Source organism: Chinchilla lanigera, unplaced genomic scaffold (genome assembly GCF_000276665.1).
Source record: "Chinchilla lanigera isolate Chin_1 unplaced genomic scaffold, ChiLan1.0 scaffold00019, whole genome shotgun sequence".
Classification (NCBI taxonomy): Eukaryota; Metazoa; Chordata; class Mammalia; order Rodentia; family Chinchillidae; genus Chinchilla; species Chinchilla lanigera.
In genome coordinates, this window is record NW_004955420.1 from 26,366,146 (window position 1) to 26,385,450 (window position 19,305).

Below are 19,305 nucleotides of genomic sequence, written 5' to 3' on the forward strand. Positions count from 1 at the left end.
GAGAAAGAGGCCCCTGGCAGGCGGCAATGTCGGTGAAGGCAGGAGCAGCATTTGAACACCAGGGAGCGGGTGCTGTCCAGTGCGTCCTCTCCACTAATCCCCTGTAATCCTGGGACTATGACATCGAAGCCACACACCCCCCCACTCTGTATTTCAAGTGGTTAAGAGACTGCCCCCCTCTCCAAGGCCTTGGAGCTCAAGAGTCAAGAATCCACCCTTAGCACCACTGTGTGAATCCATACGGAGACTCTCAGAAAACTAAAACGAGAAATTCCATTCTACCCAGCTACATCCCTTCTAGGTGTCTTCCTGAAGGAGTTAAAGACATCGAGTTACAGTGATCCATGCCCAGCCATGTTCACGGCCGCACAGTTTATAACAGCTAATTCTCGGAAGAGGCCTGTATGTCCACCAACAGACAAATGGATAGTGAAAATGTGGTATTTCCACACCATGGAGTACTACTCTGCCATAAAGAAGGATAGATTTAGGTCAATTTGTAAGAAAACAGATGCACCTTGAGACTGTAATGTTAAGTGCAATAAATCAGACACACGCGCTTAAATATCGTGTGGTTTCTTTATGAGAAACCCAAAGTATATATAAAGAGCAAGACAAAAAGGTGGATAATGGGAAACGGAGATAGCGCTTTAGCCAAGGGGAAGGGGACCGAGAGATGCAGAGGGAGCGGAGAAAGGACAAGAGAAAGAAGGAAGATGTGTTATGGACTTCTTGTCCATATGTACAAGACACCGGCTACTGACACATACGAGTGAGAGCCATCTGCTGGACATGGTGGCTGCAGCCCACCCTCTGTGCCACCTCACCTGGTAGCACTGCCCAGCGGCTGTCAGCCCTGGCCTCTGCCTTCTCCAGGAAGTATGCAAGCCTGGGAAACCTGCCACCCCTCCTGCCCCGGCCAGCACGGAAGTCTTCCTCACTGTGTCAGCGGAGAGGGGGCGTCTCCTCCTGGAGCCCACATTCCCACCTTACCCGGGGGGTGGGAATTCCCGCCAGTGGCCCGGGGCTCCCCGAGCTCCTGCTTCCCATCCAAGTTTCAAAGCCACCCGGGAGGCGCGGGGGACGGTACTGTCCCCGCGGGGTCGCGGCGCCTTACCTCGGGCAGGTGCAGTTCACCCACTCGGAAGCCGCGGCCAGCGGGGAGCCGCCCTTGCCTGTGAAGGAGGCGCAGCTGGGCAGGGTCACGGGCAGGTCCTCGAGGGGCACGGGCACCGGGCCGCAGGCCGGGCAGTGCACGACGGGGATCGGCGTGCCCCAGTACCGCTGCCGCGAGATCAGCCAGTCCTTCAGCTTGTCGCTCGTCACGTGGCCGCCCACGCGCATCTGCCGCGCTTTCCGGGTGACGGCCAGGAAGGCCTCCTGCCGCGTGAGACCTGTGAACTGCGGGAGGGGACACGCTGGCCACCCCGAGCTGAGCCGCCGCGCGCATGCGCAGGCCGCACCCCACTTTCTGAGCCCTGGTGCCTCAGCCACGGCCAGCCCCCCCTTAAGAAGATATCAGAGGTTGCACTTTATGACGGCACCGATACAAAGACGAATATAATTTTTGGCCCCAAAAGTTCTTCGATTTTAGAAGAAATTAAAATCTTTCAGGAGAGGTCCTAAAAGCACGCTGGGGCCGGGCCCTGTAGTACTCGCAGAGACAAGCAAATCCCAGCACTCTGGCACCAGCGGAGCCGGCCCGGTGCGCACCGGAAATAACCTCCCCGCTGGAGGAGGAACACCTAGGGGGGCGAAGCTCAGTACCCTGAAGGCAACGGGGCCATCGGGGGCTCCGAGAGACAGGCCGCTCCTTTCTCATACCCAAACGCTCCCGCTTCGCGGACAGCAGCCGGGAACGCCGACAGTGCCAAAGGCAGTTCCCTTTCGCCAGCCCGAGCAGCCTGGGACGGCAGGGCACAGCGGTCTCCAGTCCTGCACACTCGCACCATCTTCCAGCGCTGCTGTCCCAAGCTGTCAGGAAGCCACCCCGACCGGATGACGTAACTCAGACCTTCTCTTCATTTCTACACGAGTTCAAGTCAGGTGGAAAAGGTGGTCGGGAAAGACCAGATCTCTCCCTGGGAAGAGGAGCCAACTGCAGTCATCTCTTCGAGAAACTGCAGCACCCTCAGGAAGGGCACCGAGAGAGACAGGGAGCAGGGACAAGGGACAAGAAAGAAGATGTGTTCCGTCCATGCACAGCTCCCCATGAGGCATGGAATCAGTACGCCCTGCAAAGATGAACTCATAAAAATAAAAACCATGCTGGGCGTGGTGGCGCATGCCTGTAATCTCAGCATTAGGGAAGCTGAGGCAGGAGGATTTCTGAGAGTTTAGAATCAAATTTTCCCATAAGGTGAACAGTGAACCTGGCCAATGAATTTGATTTAGTTTGAGACCAATTTGATTTGCGACTGGAATCGTGGGAAGCATCAAGTTTGTGAACCAAGGCAACACTACATTTTGTTCTCACAAAGAAGCAAGGGCAAGATGTCACGGGCTCTGCAGGAAAAGGCCAGGGGTCCAGAAAGGAGTTCCTAGGCACAGGCCGGGCACCCACCTCGGCAGAACTTCTCAGCCTTTCCGTGCCATCTGGCAGGGTCTCGATGACGTCGGAGTAGGTCAGGCGCAGGGCGTGGGCCAGGCGGGCGTCCTCCGGGCTGGTGCTGGGAATTCCTGCGGGGCGGGGAGCACAACACATCTTTGCACGTGCCCCCGTCACCAAGAACAACAGTGCTGGCGCTTGGCCAGCCGAGCTTCCCACAGGAGGCCTCTCTGCTAGTTTACAGGTTGGAGACCACAGCCATTCACGCCCTGCCCGACACGCTGCTTCCTTTAGTCCGTTTCCTTTGCCTGGTTTTTTTCAATAGCTGTGAATGCTAACGTACCTCAGGTCCCTGGAACAGCGGATCACGAGCACCTGAGAGGCCCCTCTTTCAGTCCCGCAGTGACGAGGACAGTGGCCCTCACTAGGGGAGCAGGGACACCAGACCCTAGGCACCCACCAGGCCCAGGCGTCTAGAGCTGGTGACTGTTTTGTTCCGCATGGACACCGACCCTTCGGCCCCCGCCACGCATCCTCGAGGGAGCGAGGTGAGTATCGTAACTCCGAGGCTGCCCCCGGTGCTGTTCCCGTGCTCCGTCAAAGGGTGCTGTTTTTCAAGCTGGGTGCTTCGGATGCTGGGGGCTCTGCTGTGGGTAGTCCCATGCACCGTGGGGGGTGACCCCTATCCACAGTGCTCCCTGCATGGGACTCCCTGCCACCGCTGAGGCCTGACGTTTGGGGGACGGGTGTGAACGCCCTTTTCTCTGCAAGATGCCAGCAGCTGCGGGATGCGGAGCGCTGCAGGCTCCAGCTGAGGCTGTGGCAGGAAGCACCGGCTGAAGTGAGGGACACAGAGTGGACTCAAGGGGCAGGACAAACGGCCAGCGATAAACCGAACAGAAAGGGCTCACGGTCAAGGAGCAGGAATAGCCGTTTATTACACACCAAGTGTGCAGGCTGCAGTAACGAGTGCAAGGAGACGCGGTGACCACAAAATTTATTTGGCCGTATAAAGAGTGTTCCCCGTCACCAGGCGCCAGTGTTAGGAAGCTCCGTGGGACGTGAACTATTGGTAACGGTACAGGTGGGATGGCAGAAATACGGCTTTATCTCTTGTTTTCTTTTTTCTTTCTGCTTCTGCCCTTCCTGGAGGGCAAGGGGTGATGGTTTATAAAACGCCAATGATGCAGTGAAAGGGAATTGAGGCCACAGGAGAAGAGATTTTCCAGGCATGCCTAGGAAGTCTGCCTTTCCCTTCTGAACTCCCAATATTGTGTCAGTGATTTCACTCAAAATATCAAAGAATAACGACAAAATCCCAGGCAGCCATATCAACAGGAGCTGCCTTATTGTTTATCCTGGCTGACTATTTTGATAAATTTTCCTAATTACAAAATGCGTAAGGGTAATAGAAGGGATTATGAATAGGTTTAAATAGAAGAGTAGATCTGAACGGCCAAGTACCCATTCTCTCTCTCTCTTTTTTGTCTTTTTGAGACAGGGTCTCTCTCTGCAGTTCAGGCTGGCCTTCAACTCACTTTGTAGCCCAGGCTGGTCTCGAACTCGCACCAATCCTCCTGCCTCAGCCTCCCGAGTGCTGGGATTACAGGCGTGAGCCACCACGCCCGGCTTGAGCATCTATTTTCTGCTTTGAGGCTCCACAAGTCCCTTCATCAGCAGCTGACTCGCTGTGCTGGGGAGTAGCTCAGCGGTAGAACACTTGCCTGGCAAGTGTGAGGACCTGGGCCTGAGCCCCAGCACTGCCCAAACACAACCAAATGTTGGTCTGAGCCTTACCAGGGAACAGGTGTGATCTTAGGGTTGGAATCTCCTGCAGGGAGACGCACAGGTTGGGGCCTCAGGCAGGAGACTGGACAGGGCCATCTCGCAGGCTGCCGGCTTTTGTCCCAAACTTCCTGCTGCAGGGTGACAGTTTTTGAGGACACCCAGTGCACACTTCTCACCGTGCCTCGGCTCCACTGCTGCCTCACAATCTCTCCTGAGCTCAAGTTCACCTCCTACCAGGGCGTCACCAGAGCCCGGGTTGGTTCCATGGTCAGAACCCCTCTCAGCACCCGATGGCTCTGTTTGAGTCCTGATTCCGGATTTTCATCTGAGCCGTACCGTTCCCAATGCATGCGTCTAAGTCTCGCCAGCTAACTCTCCGTCCAGGGGCCAGGCACTGTTTATCGTTTTCCACCGTAACTGGCCGGGTGCGATATAATTAACGCTTTCAAACACTATTCTTCAATAAAGGCTGACTACAGGGAAGGGAGGGGGCGGGGCTGGAGCTCGGGTACAACACTGGCCCAGCCTGCTCGCGGCCCGAGTTCAGTCCCCAGCGCCACACGCACAAGGCAGAATACCACGGACTCCACGGTGGGCTCTTCCGAGAGCAGCCACAGCGCAGGAGCTGGGTTTCGTCCCGGTATTAGATGGTGGTGATGACATGTGAATAGCTGCTTACCTATTTTGGAATCCAGAGAGCCCCCGAGGTCAGCTTCGGCCAGGATGATGACAGGGACCTCCTGCCAGGTGAGCTTGTTCACAGCCACCACGGGAGTGAGGCAATCTGAAAAGGACAGCAAGCCACGGTGCACGTCTGTCACTGGGGACGCTGGTCCCCTCCGTGTCTCAGGAGACAACTGAGAAAAACAGGGGCTAGATCTGCTGAGTGTCGGGCTGTGTGCCCTTCGAAAGGTATTAATAGGAAATTCATGTCTCCTGATGATAATAGGGAAATCATGGTCTCCTGTGGGACATGGTGGCGCACACCTATAATCCCAGCACTCAGGAGGCTGAGGCAGGAGGATCCCTGTGAGTTCAAGGCCAACCTGGACTATATACCGAGACCCTGTCTCGAAAAACCAAAAAAATTTAAAAAAGGACATTTACACCAGAGGAACACGAAGACATTAAACAAGCCCGGAAGAACATGTTCATCTGCGCTCAGGAGCAAAGAAGTAAGAATAGCATATTTACTTTCCAGCTGGGGAGCTCAAAGGACATTCTCCTCACTGTCTTTTCCTTTTGAAAAACATCTCTAATATACAGAAGAGCAACACACACAAAATCTATCTTGAGTGAGGGTAGGAGAGGTGAAATTTCAAATGACAACACCTTAAGATAGAGTAGAGAGGGGCTAGAAGATGACAAAGAGGTTGTGGACATCCTAACCCTAAACAGCTCTTTCCCATGTACGCTTTCTGTAGGAGCTACTGCAGGACATGCTCCAGCAAAACAAGGGGTTAAATGAAAAAGAAAGATCGGATATAGGATGCAGAAACAGCGTGCTGCAAAGGAAAACGGGAGGGGCATTCACCGAACGATGACAGCAGAGGTCTGCGAGGTCCGACGTGCCGCAGAAAACGGGGGAATGCGCAGGTCAGATCCCAGCAGGACGGCTCCCCAGGAAGCATCTTCAGGAAAAGAGGGACCGACAGATTCGCGGGTGGGTTGAAACCGGTGGAAAACGGGACTGAGAGGAGTTTTGAAGAGCTGGGACCAAGATGCGGGTAAGACTGGAGCAAAAGTTCAAAGAAGACACAGCAAAAAAGAGAGGGCGCTATGGATTTCAGGGAAAATGCGAAGGAAAATGTGATCGTAATACACACGGCTCACGTGTGTATGTGCGTCGTCACAATAAAATACTGAACTTATCCAACACTGTACCGTCTTAGCTGCAGTAACCATCACCCCGGGGGAACAAGCCACATGTGTCTATCCTCACTCAATAAGAGGAGGGCGGGAAGCGGAAGACCTAAATCAAGGCCCAGAGAAGAAGGCGGAGAGCTGGTGAATAGACCACTATGGTAGCGAGTTCACGCTTGATCTTGGCCAAACGGCCGAGAAGCGATGGCAGTGAGTTCATTTGAACTTTCTTCAGAACGCAACCATTAACTGCTATAACCAATTAACTCATACGTTCTAATGCTCGTCATGTCTTAAGACTTCCCGTAATTATCTAAAGCATATCTTAAAACTCCCATATTAAAGTAAGCCCAGGAGTTAGGATTTATACTTCAAAGAGCTAAGGCAGCCCTGCAGGCTTCAAAGCAGCGTTGATCCTCCTCCACCTCGGGGGTCCGGCACGGAGTGAGACAGGCTCGGCTGGCACCCGGGCGCAGATGCACCCACTGGGAGGGGCCCACGGCCGGGTCCCCGAGCGGAGACCCATATTTGACTACAGATTGTGCTTTCTGATGCATTTGCCAGTTCCGAAGTAGGAGATTAAACATTCCCTCGTTAGGAGGCTGGCGGCTGGGGTTGGGGCGGAAGTGACAGTCAGGAGCTCTTGTTTAGGGCTCGTTCCTGGAGGGACAGACAACAGGGCTGGCAACTCACACAGACATGCAGGTCTATGCCAGAAAAACCACCCTCGCTCCAGCTGACCCTGCGTCTGCCCTTCTGATCTGGCGGTGGACTGGCTGGACGCCGGGCTGCACTGGCGTGGGCGGCTGCTTCCAGCTCCTGTGCAGCGGCCTGGGGCCCTGGGGGTCCAGGAGCAACTTCTAGGTCTGGACCACGGAGGAAAAGGCTCGCCCCTCTCCTGGCCCTGTCCTGCACCGGAACAAGACGAAATGCAGATTACTGTGAAAACCCTAGTGGGCAGGGCAGTGGAGAGACTCCTGAGCCCCCCAGCTGCTGGAGAGCAGGAAAGACACTCCGGCTTATCATGGAACCCGGCATAGCCACTAAACTCACATTCCAACTACCACTGACCTAAAATGATTAGACACTGCTGTGAGAGGAGGCCACTGTTGTAGATATATTGTTAGTATTCTGTTTGTTTGAGACAGGGTCTTACTATGCAAGTCACACTGGCCTTGAATTTACTGTGTAGTCCAGGGTGGCCTTAAACTCACAGCAATCCTCCTGCCTCAGCCTCCCGAGTGCTGGCATTACAGGATTGAGCTAGTTCTTTTTGCGGTTGTTGTTAGTGTTCACTGACTTTTCACATAGTGTACATGTATCATTTGGAATTTTTAAAACAGTAATTTTTAAAAGATAGCTGGGAGTGGTGGCGCACACCTGTAATCCCAGCACTCGGGAGGCTGAGGCAGGAGGATCACTGTGAGTTGAAGGCTAACCTGGGCTACAAAGTGAGTTCAAGGCCAGCTTGAACTACACAGAAAGACCTTGTCTCAAAAAGACCAAAAAAAAAGAGAGAGAGATAAAAATTAAAATAATCTTCAAGTGTCATTTTATATATTCGGTAAGTTAGGAGAAACTTAGAAAGTTAACATCTGTTTGTGAAGTTGCAGCAAAGTCACTTATCACTGGATATGGTACGATAAGCTGAGAAAGTCCCTTCAGAAACCAATAAAAGCAACTTATAACAAGAACTAGAAAAATGTTCATGCCTTTCACCTGACCAAAAAACCTCACTCTTAGGACTATCTCCTAAGGAAAATTCTATAAAAACCTTTGTGGACAAAATGTTCATAGCAATCTGTACTACAGGCTCAAACATGCAGAAAGTCAAACGTTCAATCCAATAGAGATGATTTAGGATACTATGGTAAACTGAGCTGATAGAATATTGTACATGGATTAAAAATAATGGCAAAGCCTGCACACAAAATGAACATTTTCTGATAGATATTAAGTGAAGAGAAAAAAATGAAGAAGCAGACACGATTTGATTTTTAAGATGTGACAGGAACATGAATTAAAACTAAGGTGACTGGCTGCATGTGGAAGAGTCAAGCTGGGGCTCTGTCTCCTGCCACATATAAAAATTAACTCCAAAAGGATTAAGGATCTAACCTAAGATCCAGAGCCACAAAACCCACAGAAGAAAACATACACGTAAATCGCTACGACCTTTCTAGGCAATAGTTTTTTAGATTAAACACCAAAAGCAAAGGGAACAAATAGACAAAAGACAAAACGGATAAATTGGATTTCATCACAATGAGAACCTTGCTGGGGATGTAGGTCAACAGTAAAACCCTCCTCTGCCGTGTACCACGCTCTGGGTTCCATCCCAGCACAGGAAAGAAACAAAGAAACAAAGAAACAAAGAAAGAAAGAAAAGAAAAGTCTTTTGTGTTTTAAAGAAAATGAAAAGACAATTTCTTGTAAGCATGTATCCAACAGGCGAGTATGTCCAGAATATATAAAAATTAAAGTGGGCAAAGATCTGAATAAACATTTCTTCAAAGAAGATATATAAGTAAAAAAAGATATATAAATCTATGTATTTATATATCCATTATTACATATTATCTATGTAATGTATTATATAATAGATATGCTATCTATACAATATATAATTACATATATTATCTATATATCTATATGTAAAGATGTATCAAAGAAGATCTATAAATCTTATGTTTCTCTAGAGAAGATATATAAATCCAAAGGAAGGCTGGGCGTGGTGCTGCAAGTCTGTAATCCCAGCACTTGGGAGGCTGAGGCAGGAGGATCGTTTCGAGTTTGAGGCCAGCCTGGGCTACAAAGTGAGCTCAAGGCCAGCCTGAACTACACAGCGAGACCCTGTCTCAAAAAAAAAAAAAAAAAAAAAGACTAAATCCAAAGAAAATATATATGGGCAACGTGAATATGAAAGGATGCTTGACATCATCAGCAATCAGGAAAATAAGCAGCAAAACCACGATGAGCCAGGACTTCACAACTGCCAGGATAATGGGAAACACAGACAATGACAGGCACTGATGTGGAGGCGGAGGCCTGGGCCTCTTGCTGGCTGCCGGGGGGACCGCACGTTTGGAGCTGGAAGACATTCTAGCAATTCCCCAAGTAGTTACTACACAGCCCAGCAATTCCACACCTAGCAGAAGACTCAAATGGAATGAAAATCTGTGCCCACACAGAGATCTGCAAGAATGCTATAGCAGCATTTCTCACCATAGCAAAAAGAAAGGGAAATAGTTCAAATGACCATCAGCTAATGAGTGGATAAACAAAATGTGGTCCATTCACACAACGGAGTATTATTTGGAATAAAAAGGAAGGAAGTACTGGGACAGGCTATAATATGGAGGAGCTGTGAAAACGTTATGCTAACTGAACAGAAGCCAGACGTAAAGGGACAGGGGTCACACGATTCCACTGACACGGAATGCTAGCACAGGCGGGTCTGTGGATTCGGAGGGAGGCACGCTGCTGGCTGGGGCCAAGGCTGGGCAGGAAGACGGTGTGTGACCACAAGAGGGCGTGGGATTTCTTTGTGCAGACGGCCGCACAGGTCCGCGCACAGCTTAGCAACCAATCCACCACACATTTTAAGCGGGTGAGCTGTATGGCGTGTGAATTTTACTTCAGTAGGATTGTTATGGAAGCTGGGCGTGCTGGTGCGCATCTGTAATCCCAGCAGTCGGAGGCTGAGGGAGGAGGATCATGAGTTTGAGACCAGCCTGGGCAATCTAGCAACTTAGCGAGACCCAGTCTCAAAATAAAAATAAAGGGCTGGGGATGTAGCTCAGGGCAAAGGTCTTGGGTTCCATTGCTGTGTTACCACAAAGACAAACAAACCTAAAACAACTACACAAAACAAAACGAGATCATTACCCGGGGTTAGGGATCTGCCCTCCCCGCTCCTCACACCCGCACAGGTACATCAGAGACCGGCAGGGCAGGAACACGGCGAGCAGCTAATTGTTGAGCTCCTGGGGCGGGGAGGGCTGCTGCTCCCCGACAGGCCGTGACAACCGGGATCGAAGTCACCCTCTGCCGACCTCACTTCCCACAGGGCAAAGGCCGCACCGTGTGGATAACCGGCTCAGAGCTGACCCGCGTGGTTCCAAAGCCCCAGGGTTTGAATATTTTAATCTCGGGCGCAAGGGAAGACTCCGGGGAAGGCAGGCACTCTGAGGCTTTCCTGACACTTCCTGCGGCTGCCTCGCAGGGCTTTTCATTCCTAACAAGGCCGAGAGCACAGAGTAAGATGGAAGAGGTGGTCAGGGGAATAATGAAATCCAAGGGCCCTAGAAACACCTCACCTTTTCCTCTCTTGAAGACACTTGAGCCACATTTGCTAAGTACAGCACAGCACACGCTGTCAGTAGCACCACAACCTGTCGGAGGGGCCAGAAGCCGGGGGCTCCAGCAGGACCCCACCCCGCCTGCCTTCCGGACGCCCCGAGCGAGCTCCACCCAGAAATCACTGCCCCCTGTGCTCTCGGGACAAGGCCGGCCGGGCGGGACGCTTGGTCATCTGAGGGAATCAAGAACCCAATGTAGAGACCAGCGTAGCAACAGCTTAGCAACAGCAGGAGCCCTCATGGGGAATTCAAAGCCCTAGGAGGGGCCGGGAATATAACTCGGCAGCACTGCACCTGCCTGGCAAGCGCAAGGTGCTGAGTTCGATTCCTGGTTCCAGAAAGAAAAAAGATAAAGTTTAAATCCGGTCTCAAGTGTCTGCCACAGGGACTCTCAGTGGTCACGGCCATAACAGTCGCCTAAAGCCCGACGCCCAAGGGAAAAGGACAGCAGCGACACAGCGCTCAGGGTTACCTGGCACCGAAGGGCCAGAGGCACAGATCCAGGGTCTGCAGGTCACTGCAACTTACCTTTTGGGAAAGTTACATTACAGTCAGTGCACCTCCTGGCCTTCGTGACTGACAGTGTCACATGACAAATTCAAGGTCTTGATATGCAAACGAGTCTAGAGACTGCATAAACTGACATCTGCCTAAATAATATTTCCACTCTGAAAATTAGACCTGGGAAAATGTACTGCCCAGTGTACTGCTCCACGTGGAATTATGTCAGAGATCACTGAAACGGGAGAAAGTAGCTATTCCAAGTGGAACATTACACTTGGCAATAAATTTCCCAGAACGGAGGATCAGGAAGTCACTGTGCCAGTATCCAAGCGTGCTGTTTGCAGGTACTAAAATAATTTCTCCATTTATCATATATGAAAATGTTCTGAATGCAGTGTTTTTCCTCTCAGGAACTTTATCTTTTATAATTTGTAAGTTCACTAGTCTCCTATTAAAATTACCTCATTTTAATTTGTGTCCCCAAATGAACCACAGGAACAAAAATGTAAAGGTGAGATGTTTGTAATTTTTAAGTTTTTCAGTTTTAGAACAACTGTCATAGCCCTCAAGGAATCTCAAATTGCTCCTGAGGAGAAAAACAATGAGTTTTTCCCCTTCAACAAAATAGCTGAAAAGAACCCAATTTTTCTTTTGGGTAAGAAGAGAAAATAAATCCAAGAGACAGTTACAGCGGGCTTGTAGCACAAGCTGTGATTTTCACTCGGAAGGCCCCGCAGCACTTTGGGACAAGAACGGCCCGGCCCAGGAGGCTCTCGGGAAAGGTCCCTGGTCTGAACGCTGGTTTTACTGTTCTCTGGAAATCACGGGCATCTTAAGCAGGGGCAGTTTCTGCGACACTGTCTCTGACACACTCCGAGCTGCTCCTTCAGAAACAGCGAACTGTTACCACCCGCAGCAGCTCTGAGTCAGACCCTGCTTTGGACCCCAGTCTTAGTGACCTCAGCAGCGGCCTTTGGGTTGAAGTTTGCAGTCTGCGCAAATGAGTAGGGGTGAGATTTTTGTAGAAACACTTAAATTACCGCAGAGACCTACTCCTAATTGACTCGGGACTTCCGTTCCCCTCGTGGGCTCCTACCCCACACCTCCTCCTCAGGTGGGGGCTGCCAGAGTTTGTGTAGGAAGCTGCTCCCTCATCATCTCCTCAACCAAAGATGCTCCCATCCCCCACGGACCTTGGTGGCCCCAAATTCCTGGCACCGGGCATCTTGGACCAAGTGCTCGGGCACTGGAGGTGGTGTCGGAGATTTGCTGACAGCGGCGCTCAGGGACAGCCTCTCCCCGCTGCCCCCCTCTGCCACTATGCCGTCCGAGTCCTCTTCCCAGCTAGTTCTCAGCGGCTCTCCGCAGCAGTCCAATAATGCAGCCCCTTCCCTACGGTCAGCCAGAGGGGGCGCTGTGGGCGGCAACCCCAGAGTCCAGACCCTCCATGTCTCCAGGATCAGGGACAGCGTCCAGACCCATGCCACGTGCAGGGCGGCTACTGGCACACATGGAGCAGGTCTGGTGACACCCTGTCCTGGCAGGGCCCCGTGTGCCTGGGTGGGTGACTATCTCAGTGCTTTTAAATAATACAAGCCATGCTTGCAAAAATGTGTCTTATTCTCAGGGGCTTCCGTCTTGTCCCTTTCAGTGCAGTTCTGTTCAGTGATGGGATGACAGATTCAGGAGGAGATTCCATTCCTATCAGCAAAGAGCTTATATTAAGATTATATTGAAAGGCAAAGAACTGGGTTTTCACTGGAGCTCCTGGCAAGGTGAAACCAGGGGCAAGCATCTTCATTTCTACAGCTCTTCCACCCCCCTGCCTTATTTATATATATAAACATACATAATTTTAAAATTTGTTTATCTGTTCGTTTTGAGACAGGGTCTTACTACATAGCCCAGGCTGGCCTCACACTCAAGGCGATCCGAGTGCTGGGACTGCAGGTGTGCAACATCAGGCCCGGTTTATCCTGCTTTAAAAGTATAAAGTATGGTGAAGGTGAAGACCGAACCACATAGGATGACCACGAGAGGAGGCCGTGAGCTCCGGGAAGGGCCAACTGTGAGGCCAGACCCCGGCCACCTTCGCCCTACGCCAACTCACCTTTCCCGGGCACCTGTGCCCCGAGCAAGGCCTCCCGCAGAGAGCTGCGCCTGTGCAGGAGGCTGTGGCAGGGGGCGATGGCCACGTGCGAAGCGCCATAGATGGCCTCGGGGGTGGCCGTGTAGGCAGTCAGCTTCTCTCCAGTGTCACGCCCGTCCACCTGGCGGGAGGACACGAGGGTTACTTCCTTTCTCAGGGCCCTGTGGCTGTGAGGGTCCTGGCGAGAGCACCCCCCCCCCGCTGTGCCCCTCCTCTGCTTTCCCAAGGACAGCCCCTCTGTCCAGGTGCAAGGACAGAGGCGGGTCTGGCGGGCAGACGAGAGGAAGAAGTTAAGGAGGTGAGCGCTCGCTCAGACCGACCCCTTCCTGGTCGCAAATCAGAAGCAACTGTCAGTGTTGTCTTGCTGCTGTCTTGAAGAAGGAGCTGTATTTCCCTCTGGGATTTAGGGGTTTGGTGGAAAAATGAAGGGAACTCAATTATCCACAGAGAAATGTCAGTCCCTGGGTCAGGACTGCCTGGAGAGGAGGGCAGGGTTGTGCAGAGCTGGCGCACACCAGTGTCCTGGGGGCTGTTACAGCGCAGAGCGCAGGCATCGCCGGAGTGCCGAGGAGGCGGACTTGGAGGAGCCGAGGACACAGAGGACGGGAGGTCGGGCGCTACCTCCTTAGCCACTGACTCAGACACGGCGACAGCGGCAAAGAGGAGCTGACCGATGGTGCGCAGTGTGGCCTGGGTGTCTGTTAGGGACCACAGCGTGCGACCCCAGCGCCTGGCCTGTGGGCCAGAGGTCTCCTCCTCTGCAGGTGGGTCCTGAACGGAGGAAGACATCTGCGTAATAAAATGCTGGAGAGGGCGCAGACATCCGGCCCCACAGCCCGGTCCCATCCTGCAGCCACGGGCCCAGACAGCCCCACGGAGGCCCTCAGCCTGGGCAGAGCATCGGTGATCGTGCAGCGCCCCTCCCGAGGGCTGGCCGCTTTGGAGAACTCCACTTCTAGGAAAGTGGAGGGGAACAGCCTGGCCAGACAAGTCACCCCGGTCTCCAAAGGGCAGGCACCCTCTGGGCACTGGCGGGAGCCACGAGGAGCTCCTCTGCGCCCGCCGCACAGGGAAGAAGGGGGGTGGGAGCAAGGGGTGGGCGCGCAGGGGCCTGCAGTGCTGCAGAGCTGGCGGGGAGGCCAACGCTCTCCTGGCTGCTTCCTCCTCTTGGATGTTGTGCAGGGGTGAAGGCGAGGGCAGGGATTGGAGGACACAGAGCACAGTGTTGATTAGGAAGGAGAAATCGGAAGGTCGAAAGAGAACACTAGAGGGCGTGGTGGTGCACGCCTGTAATCCCTGCACCCGGAGGCTGAGGCAGGAGGAAACCCAGCCTGGACCCATAGAACACAGCAATGAAATGACTTAGGAGAGACGGGGAGGACGGTCCTGCGCCCTTTCCAGACCAGGCAGCCTCCAGCGGTGGCCTCCCTTAGGTCCCTGCGTCACCGGATGTGAACAGTCCTTGCAGCAGGGTCGGGCACGCCTAGAAGTGAAGCACGTCGGCCTCTGCTCCCTTGTCTTTCTTTCTTTTGGGTACTGGGAATTGAACCCAGGACCTTGCACTGGTCAGGCAGGCGCTGTGCCGCTGAGCTATATCCTCCCGCTGCCCCCCAGCCGCCTCTCAACCAGACACAGACCTCTCTGAGAATACAGTGACAGCCGAGGACCCACTGCTCAAGGAGACGCCCACGGTGTGCGCGTGACTCCAAGGTGGCCCGGGTCCCCAGAGACCTTCTGTCTGCCGGGGCCAGCGCAGTGCCAGCGACACCACGGGGCATTAAGGGGTTGAAGTGTGGGCGGTGAGAGGGCGGATCTCAAAGACTGTGCCAAAGCAGGAATTTAAACGTTTCTGTAGGAAATCATGCTTATGGCTACCATCTGGAAGGGCTAACAGCTCGGATCTAACCGGTTCCATAAAAGGCTCTTCGAATCAATCTCCCCTCTTAACTTGCAGGTGAAGAAGCACACAGACAGTGTAACACGAGGTATGTGGCTTGCTGCTGGAGTCCCAGCGGGTCCCAGGACGGGAAGGAGCCCGTGAGGCGCTGGAGGCGACGCCACTGCCGCTCACCTTTAGCGCGAAGTCCAGGTGGCAGCCCACGCAGTCCCCGATCCAGTGGGCCTGCATGCCCTTGATCCCGTACCATTCCGGAAGCTCAGCCAGCGCGTCCTGCATGGCCTGAGGGATGACAAGAGAGGGGGAGAGCGCGAAGCTCGTTTGGGGGAAGCGAGGGCTTTAGGGTTGGGTCGTGAGGCAGGAAAAGCGGGGCGCTGCAGGGGGTGACCGAGGTCCTCTCCCCAGTCACCTGCCAGCCTCACGGGAGGCAGCAAACGTTCGGGAGAAGGAGCCAAGGTTCCACAGTAGAAAGAAAACTAACAAAGACGCCTCACTCAGGTCCCTGCCAGATGCGCGCGGCGCATTCCCGCCCACAGTCTGGGAGGGAAACAAAAGTTCCCGATCTGAAGGCTGGCTCCCTCCCACCGCACCGCTCCTCCCTCTCCGCACGCAGGGACCGGGCCCAGTGCCGGCGGCGCCCGGGGTCCTCGGCAGGGCTGCTGCGCCGCCCCCGCACGCCCCCGCACACTCACCCTCCCGCATCTGTCTTCCTAATTGAATTGGTGAGGCAGGAAAACTTGGGTGGAGACGTGCTGCTTAAAATATTCAGGTCTCAGAAGAGGACAAAGGATTCAAACAGGATGAAATGTGAATGTTTTCATATGCTAATTCTAGAAAAATGCCTGCTTAAAACCTAAGCCAATCTATGAATATTTTTAAAAACCAGAAGAAATTTTAAAAATTGACCAGATGAAACCAGTATCTTGAACCGCACAGCGAGCTCCCTTAGTCTCCTCTGCATAATCAGTGTATCCTTCGGGGCTGCTATCTTTCTTTTTTTTTCTTATTTTGAGACAGGGTCTTGCTGTGTAGTCCAGGCTGGCCTTGAACTCGCTAAGTAGCCCACGCTGGTCTCGAACTCACAGTGATCCTCCTGCCTCAGCCTGGGATTACCGCCTGGCCCAGGGCTACTATCTAATGAACAGAACTTTAGTTAGAACAGAACTCTCACCCCACTGCAGGCAGCTATGATGCTAAAGCTGTGTGACCTAAAGGGCTGTTCTCATCCGACTGGCGTTTGTACTGAGATTCTCTGCCCCTCCTTCCGGGACTGCAGCAACTCCAGTGACAGTAGCTGTACCCATCTCAATTCTTGCCAAGCTAGAGCTGTCCCCTCCCCCACCTCAATTTATCCAAGTCCTGTGTTTCTCAGAATCCAAAAATCTAGGCAAGCAGCAGGTGCTTTAGGCTTGTTTTTCTAGGTGCTACGAAATCCTTTCTCAAACACAATCTGAGGAGCTCAGTGTGTCCAAGCTGAAGGAAGAAGCCCTCCCCTCCCCTCGTCCTGTTCCGCAGTGATTCCCAAGGACCCACACGATTTGGAATCCAATTCAGCTTCTCCCGGGTGATAAGTGAAAACCATGAGATTGCCCTGAACTCACTCAGCCAGTGAGCAGCAGACCTCAGATGACAAACCGCCACACCTTCTGACTGCTCTGGGAGCTTGGTACTGTTTTCAGGTATCTCTACATAAATTACGCAGAAGCCAGCCTTCTTCCAGATGCAAAAACCAGAAATTAATCCTACTGGATTTTCACAAGGAATCGCTATATCGAGACCTCATCCGCGGCGACGCTGTATTTTCCTGCGGCTCTCTTAGCATACGCTGGCACCCCGCAGCCCGCAGAGGGGCCTCACAGCCCTTTGTCTAGGATGGGCCTGAACAGGCAGCTGCGGTCGCCCCCCGGGACCCTACTTAAATGAAGATGTTTGAAGAAGTCCAACCAGAACTGCACATGAATACGTCAGAATACGAGCACGCGTTTAAGAACAGGGGCCACTCAGAGACAGGCTGAGCGACATGCAATTGGAAAGAAGAGCTCTAGAAATACAAAACGTAATGAGGAACAAGAAAGAGAAAGATTAAAACTAAAACGCTGGGGATAAAAGGGGGATTAAAGGCAACACAGCTGAACCGGCTCTGTCATCTGCAGGGAAACCAGTGCTGGGAATAAACCCACGGTACCCAGGAGAGACGCGGGCGTGAGCTCAGCTTGGAAGCACACTTGCCAAGGGAGCACAGAAAGCGCTCCTGAGCAAGAGCGTCAAAGACATAATGTGTTTGAGGAGACCAGGGTTAAAAAAGTGACGTAAACAAGGAAATACAGATTGTTAAAACAAGTACATTTATCAGCTGCTAAGAGGGGAGTTGAAGAGCAAGGGCCTTGAGGACAGAACACAGGTCTGAGACAGAAGGGACACAAGGTTTAACGACTTCTAACAAACGGGTGCTGTTACAGAGGGGAACGCTCGGCACACTTCTGATCAGTGTGACTCGATCAGCAGTTCTTCTTCAGTGGTAATTTGTGTACTTTTCTAAAGCATATTCTTGGTGCCAAGGTGTCATTACGGGAAGATTCTTCTTGGAATCATTTCCATGCATTTCACTCGAAAGACAGCATAGGCTTGCGGTCTAAGAAAGGGACAGTGAGCCCGAAGGCAGTGAGGTGTCTAAAGGTCTAGCGCCTCCAGAACAGCATCGAGCAGGGCGAGCGAGCCTTTTAGAGGTCGAGTGACCAAGCAGCAACCCCAAACCCACTTATTTATCCCAAAGTGCCACACCTGCAGCTAAACCTGGATACTGAGGGTTCAGTTTAAAAAAACAACTGTTCTCCGACACTCAGCTGCCCAGGTGACTGGGCTCTGTGTACTGACAGCCTGCGGCATGCGGGTGAGACCCCCGCCACTCGCCAGGGGCGTGAACGTTTACTTACACCTCAGTCTCCTGTTTTGACTTTGGCATAAAATTCTACATGAAAATGTTTTGTTAGAAAAATCTCATTTGGCCTGACATCTGCGTTGTTTGAATTTAGAGAACACATACAAATACATATGTTTAAAAACCATCCTCTGACAGCCCTGCTTTAATGGCTTTCTGATGTAAGGTCTGGATTTCTGGTGCTACGGACTTGTTGCAGAGCTGAGATGCAAAACACTTCCTTACAAATGCAACTGAGCCGGGGCGTGGCAGTGCATGTCTGTAATCCCAGCACTCGGGAGGCTGAGGCAGGGGGATCATTTCGAGTTTGAGGCCAGCCTGGGCTACAAAATGAGCTCGAGGCCAGTCTGAACTGCATGGTGAGACCTTGCTTCAAAAAGACCCCTTCCCTGCAAAAAAACCCCAAAAAACAAATGTGACAGAGCTACTTGCGAGTCTCGAGTCCAGCAAAGGTAGCGTTAGCCCAGCTGGGAAACAAGCAGATCTGAGCAAGGGGCCTGCGGACGATGCACGGTGTGTCAGGGGTGTGGATCCAGGGATGCAGGCGCAGGAGGAGGAGAGCCCCCGACCAGCTCACACACTCAGGGAGGATCTCAGAGCCCAGACAGGGAGAATGAGAAAGAGAAAGATTAAAACTAAAAGGCTGGGGATAAAAAGAGGATTAAAGGTAACACAGCTGAACGGGCTCTCTCATCTAAAGGGGAAACCAGTGCTGGGAAACAGCTGCTAGAAAAGTTTCCGGGTGCTTGTCTGGGTTCCGTCCCCAGAATGCAAACAAAACCACAAACGAAGGAGCCCCACGAAGAGGAGCTCCCAGGGCTGTGAGCGCCGTGGGCGGGGGCACAGGAGCCGCGCAGCGCGGCAGCCCATCTGGGTTAGCTCAGGCCACACTCCGCCTGCTTTTGCCTTCTGACCCTGGTAGGATCAAACCAGCAGAACTGCGGGAGATTAGGGCTCCGGCAAACCCGGCAACCAGCCCGGCGGGATGTGTCGGAGGTCACACAAACCCGTGCTAATGGCTGGAACGAGATGTTTCCTTTAGAGCGAGGCCCAGCCAAGAACACTGGACCCAGAAGGACACCAGGCTTCTGACTCCTGAGCACTGTATGGGGACCAATCAGAAAGCACATTCTTAGCTGTTCATTTCAATGTGGCCCTGTTCAGAGGACCAATCAGAAGATGCCATTTCCAGTCCTTCATTTACATCTAGGCACGCAGGGCCAATCCAAAGACAGTTTCTGGTCCTTCATTTACATC

General features: G+C 52.6%; 1 protein-coding gene across 1 annotated transcript in view; it reads right to left on the bottom strand.

Annotated features, from left to right (window-relative positions):
* Positions 1-19,305, bottom strand: part of Lars2 (leucyl-tRNA synthetase 2, mitochondrial) — a gene marked incomplete in the record, with an annotated part of 104,831 nt that overhangs the window by 24,017 nt on the left and 61,509 nt on the right. The window contains 5 exon segments of the mRNA XM_013513567.1: positions 1,118-1,401; positions 2,564-2,679; positions 5,016-5,120; positions 13,175-13,334; positions 15,285-15,392. Of these exon segments, the coding sequence (XP_013369021.1) occupies positions 1,118-1,401; positions 2,564-2,679; positions 5,016-5,120; positions 13,175-13,334; positions 15,285-15,392 (773 nt within the window).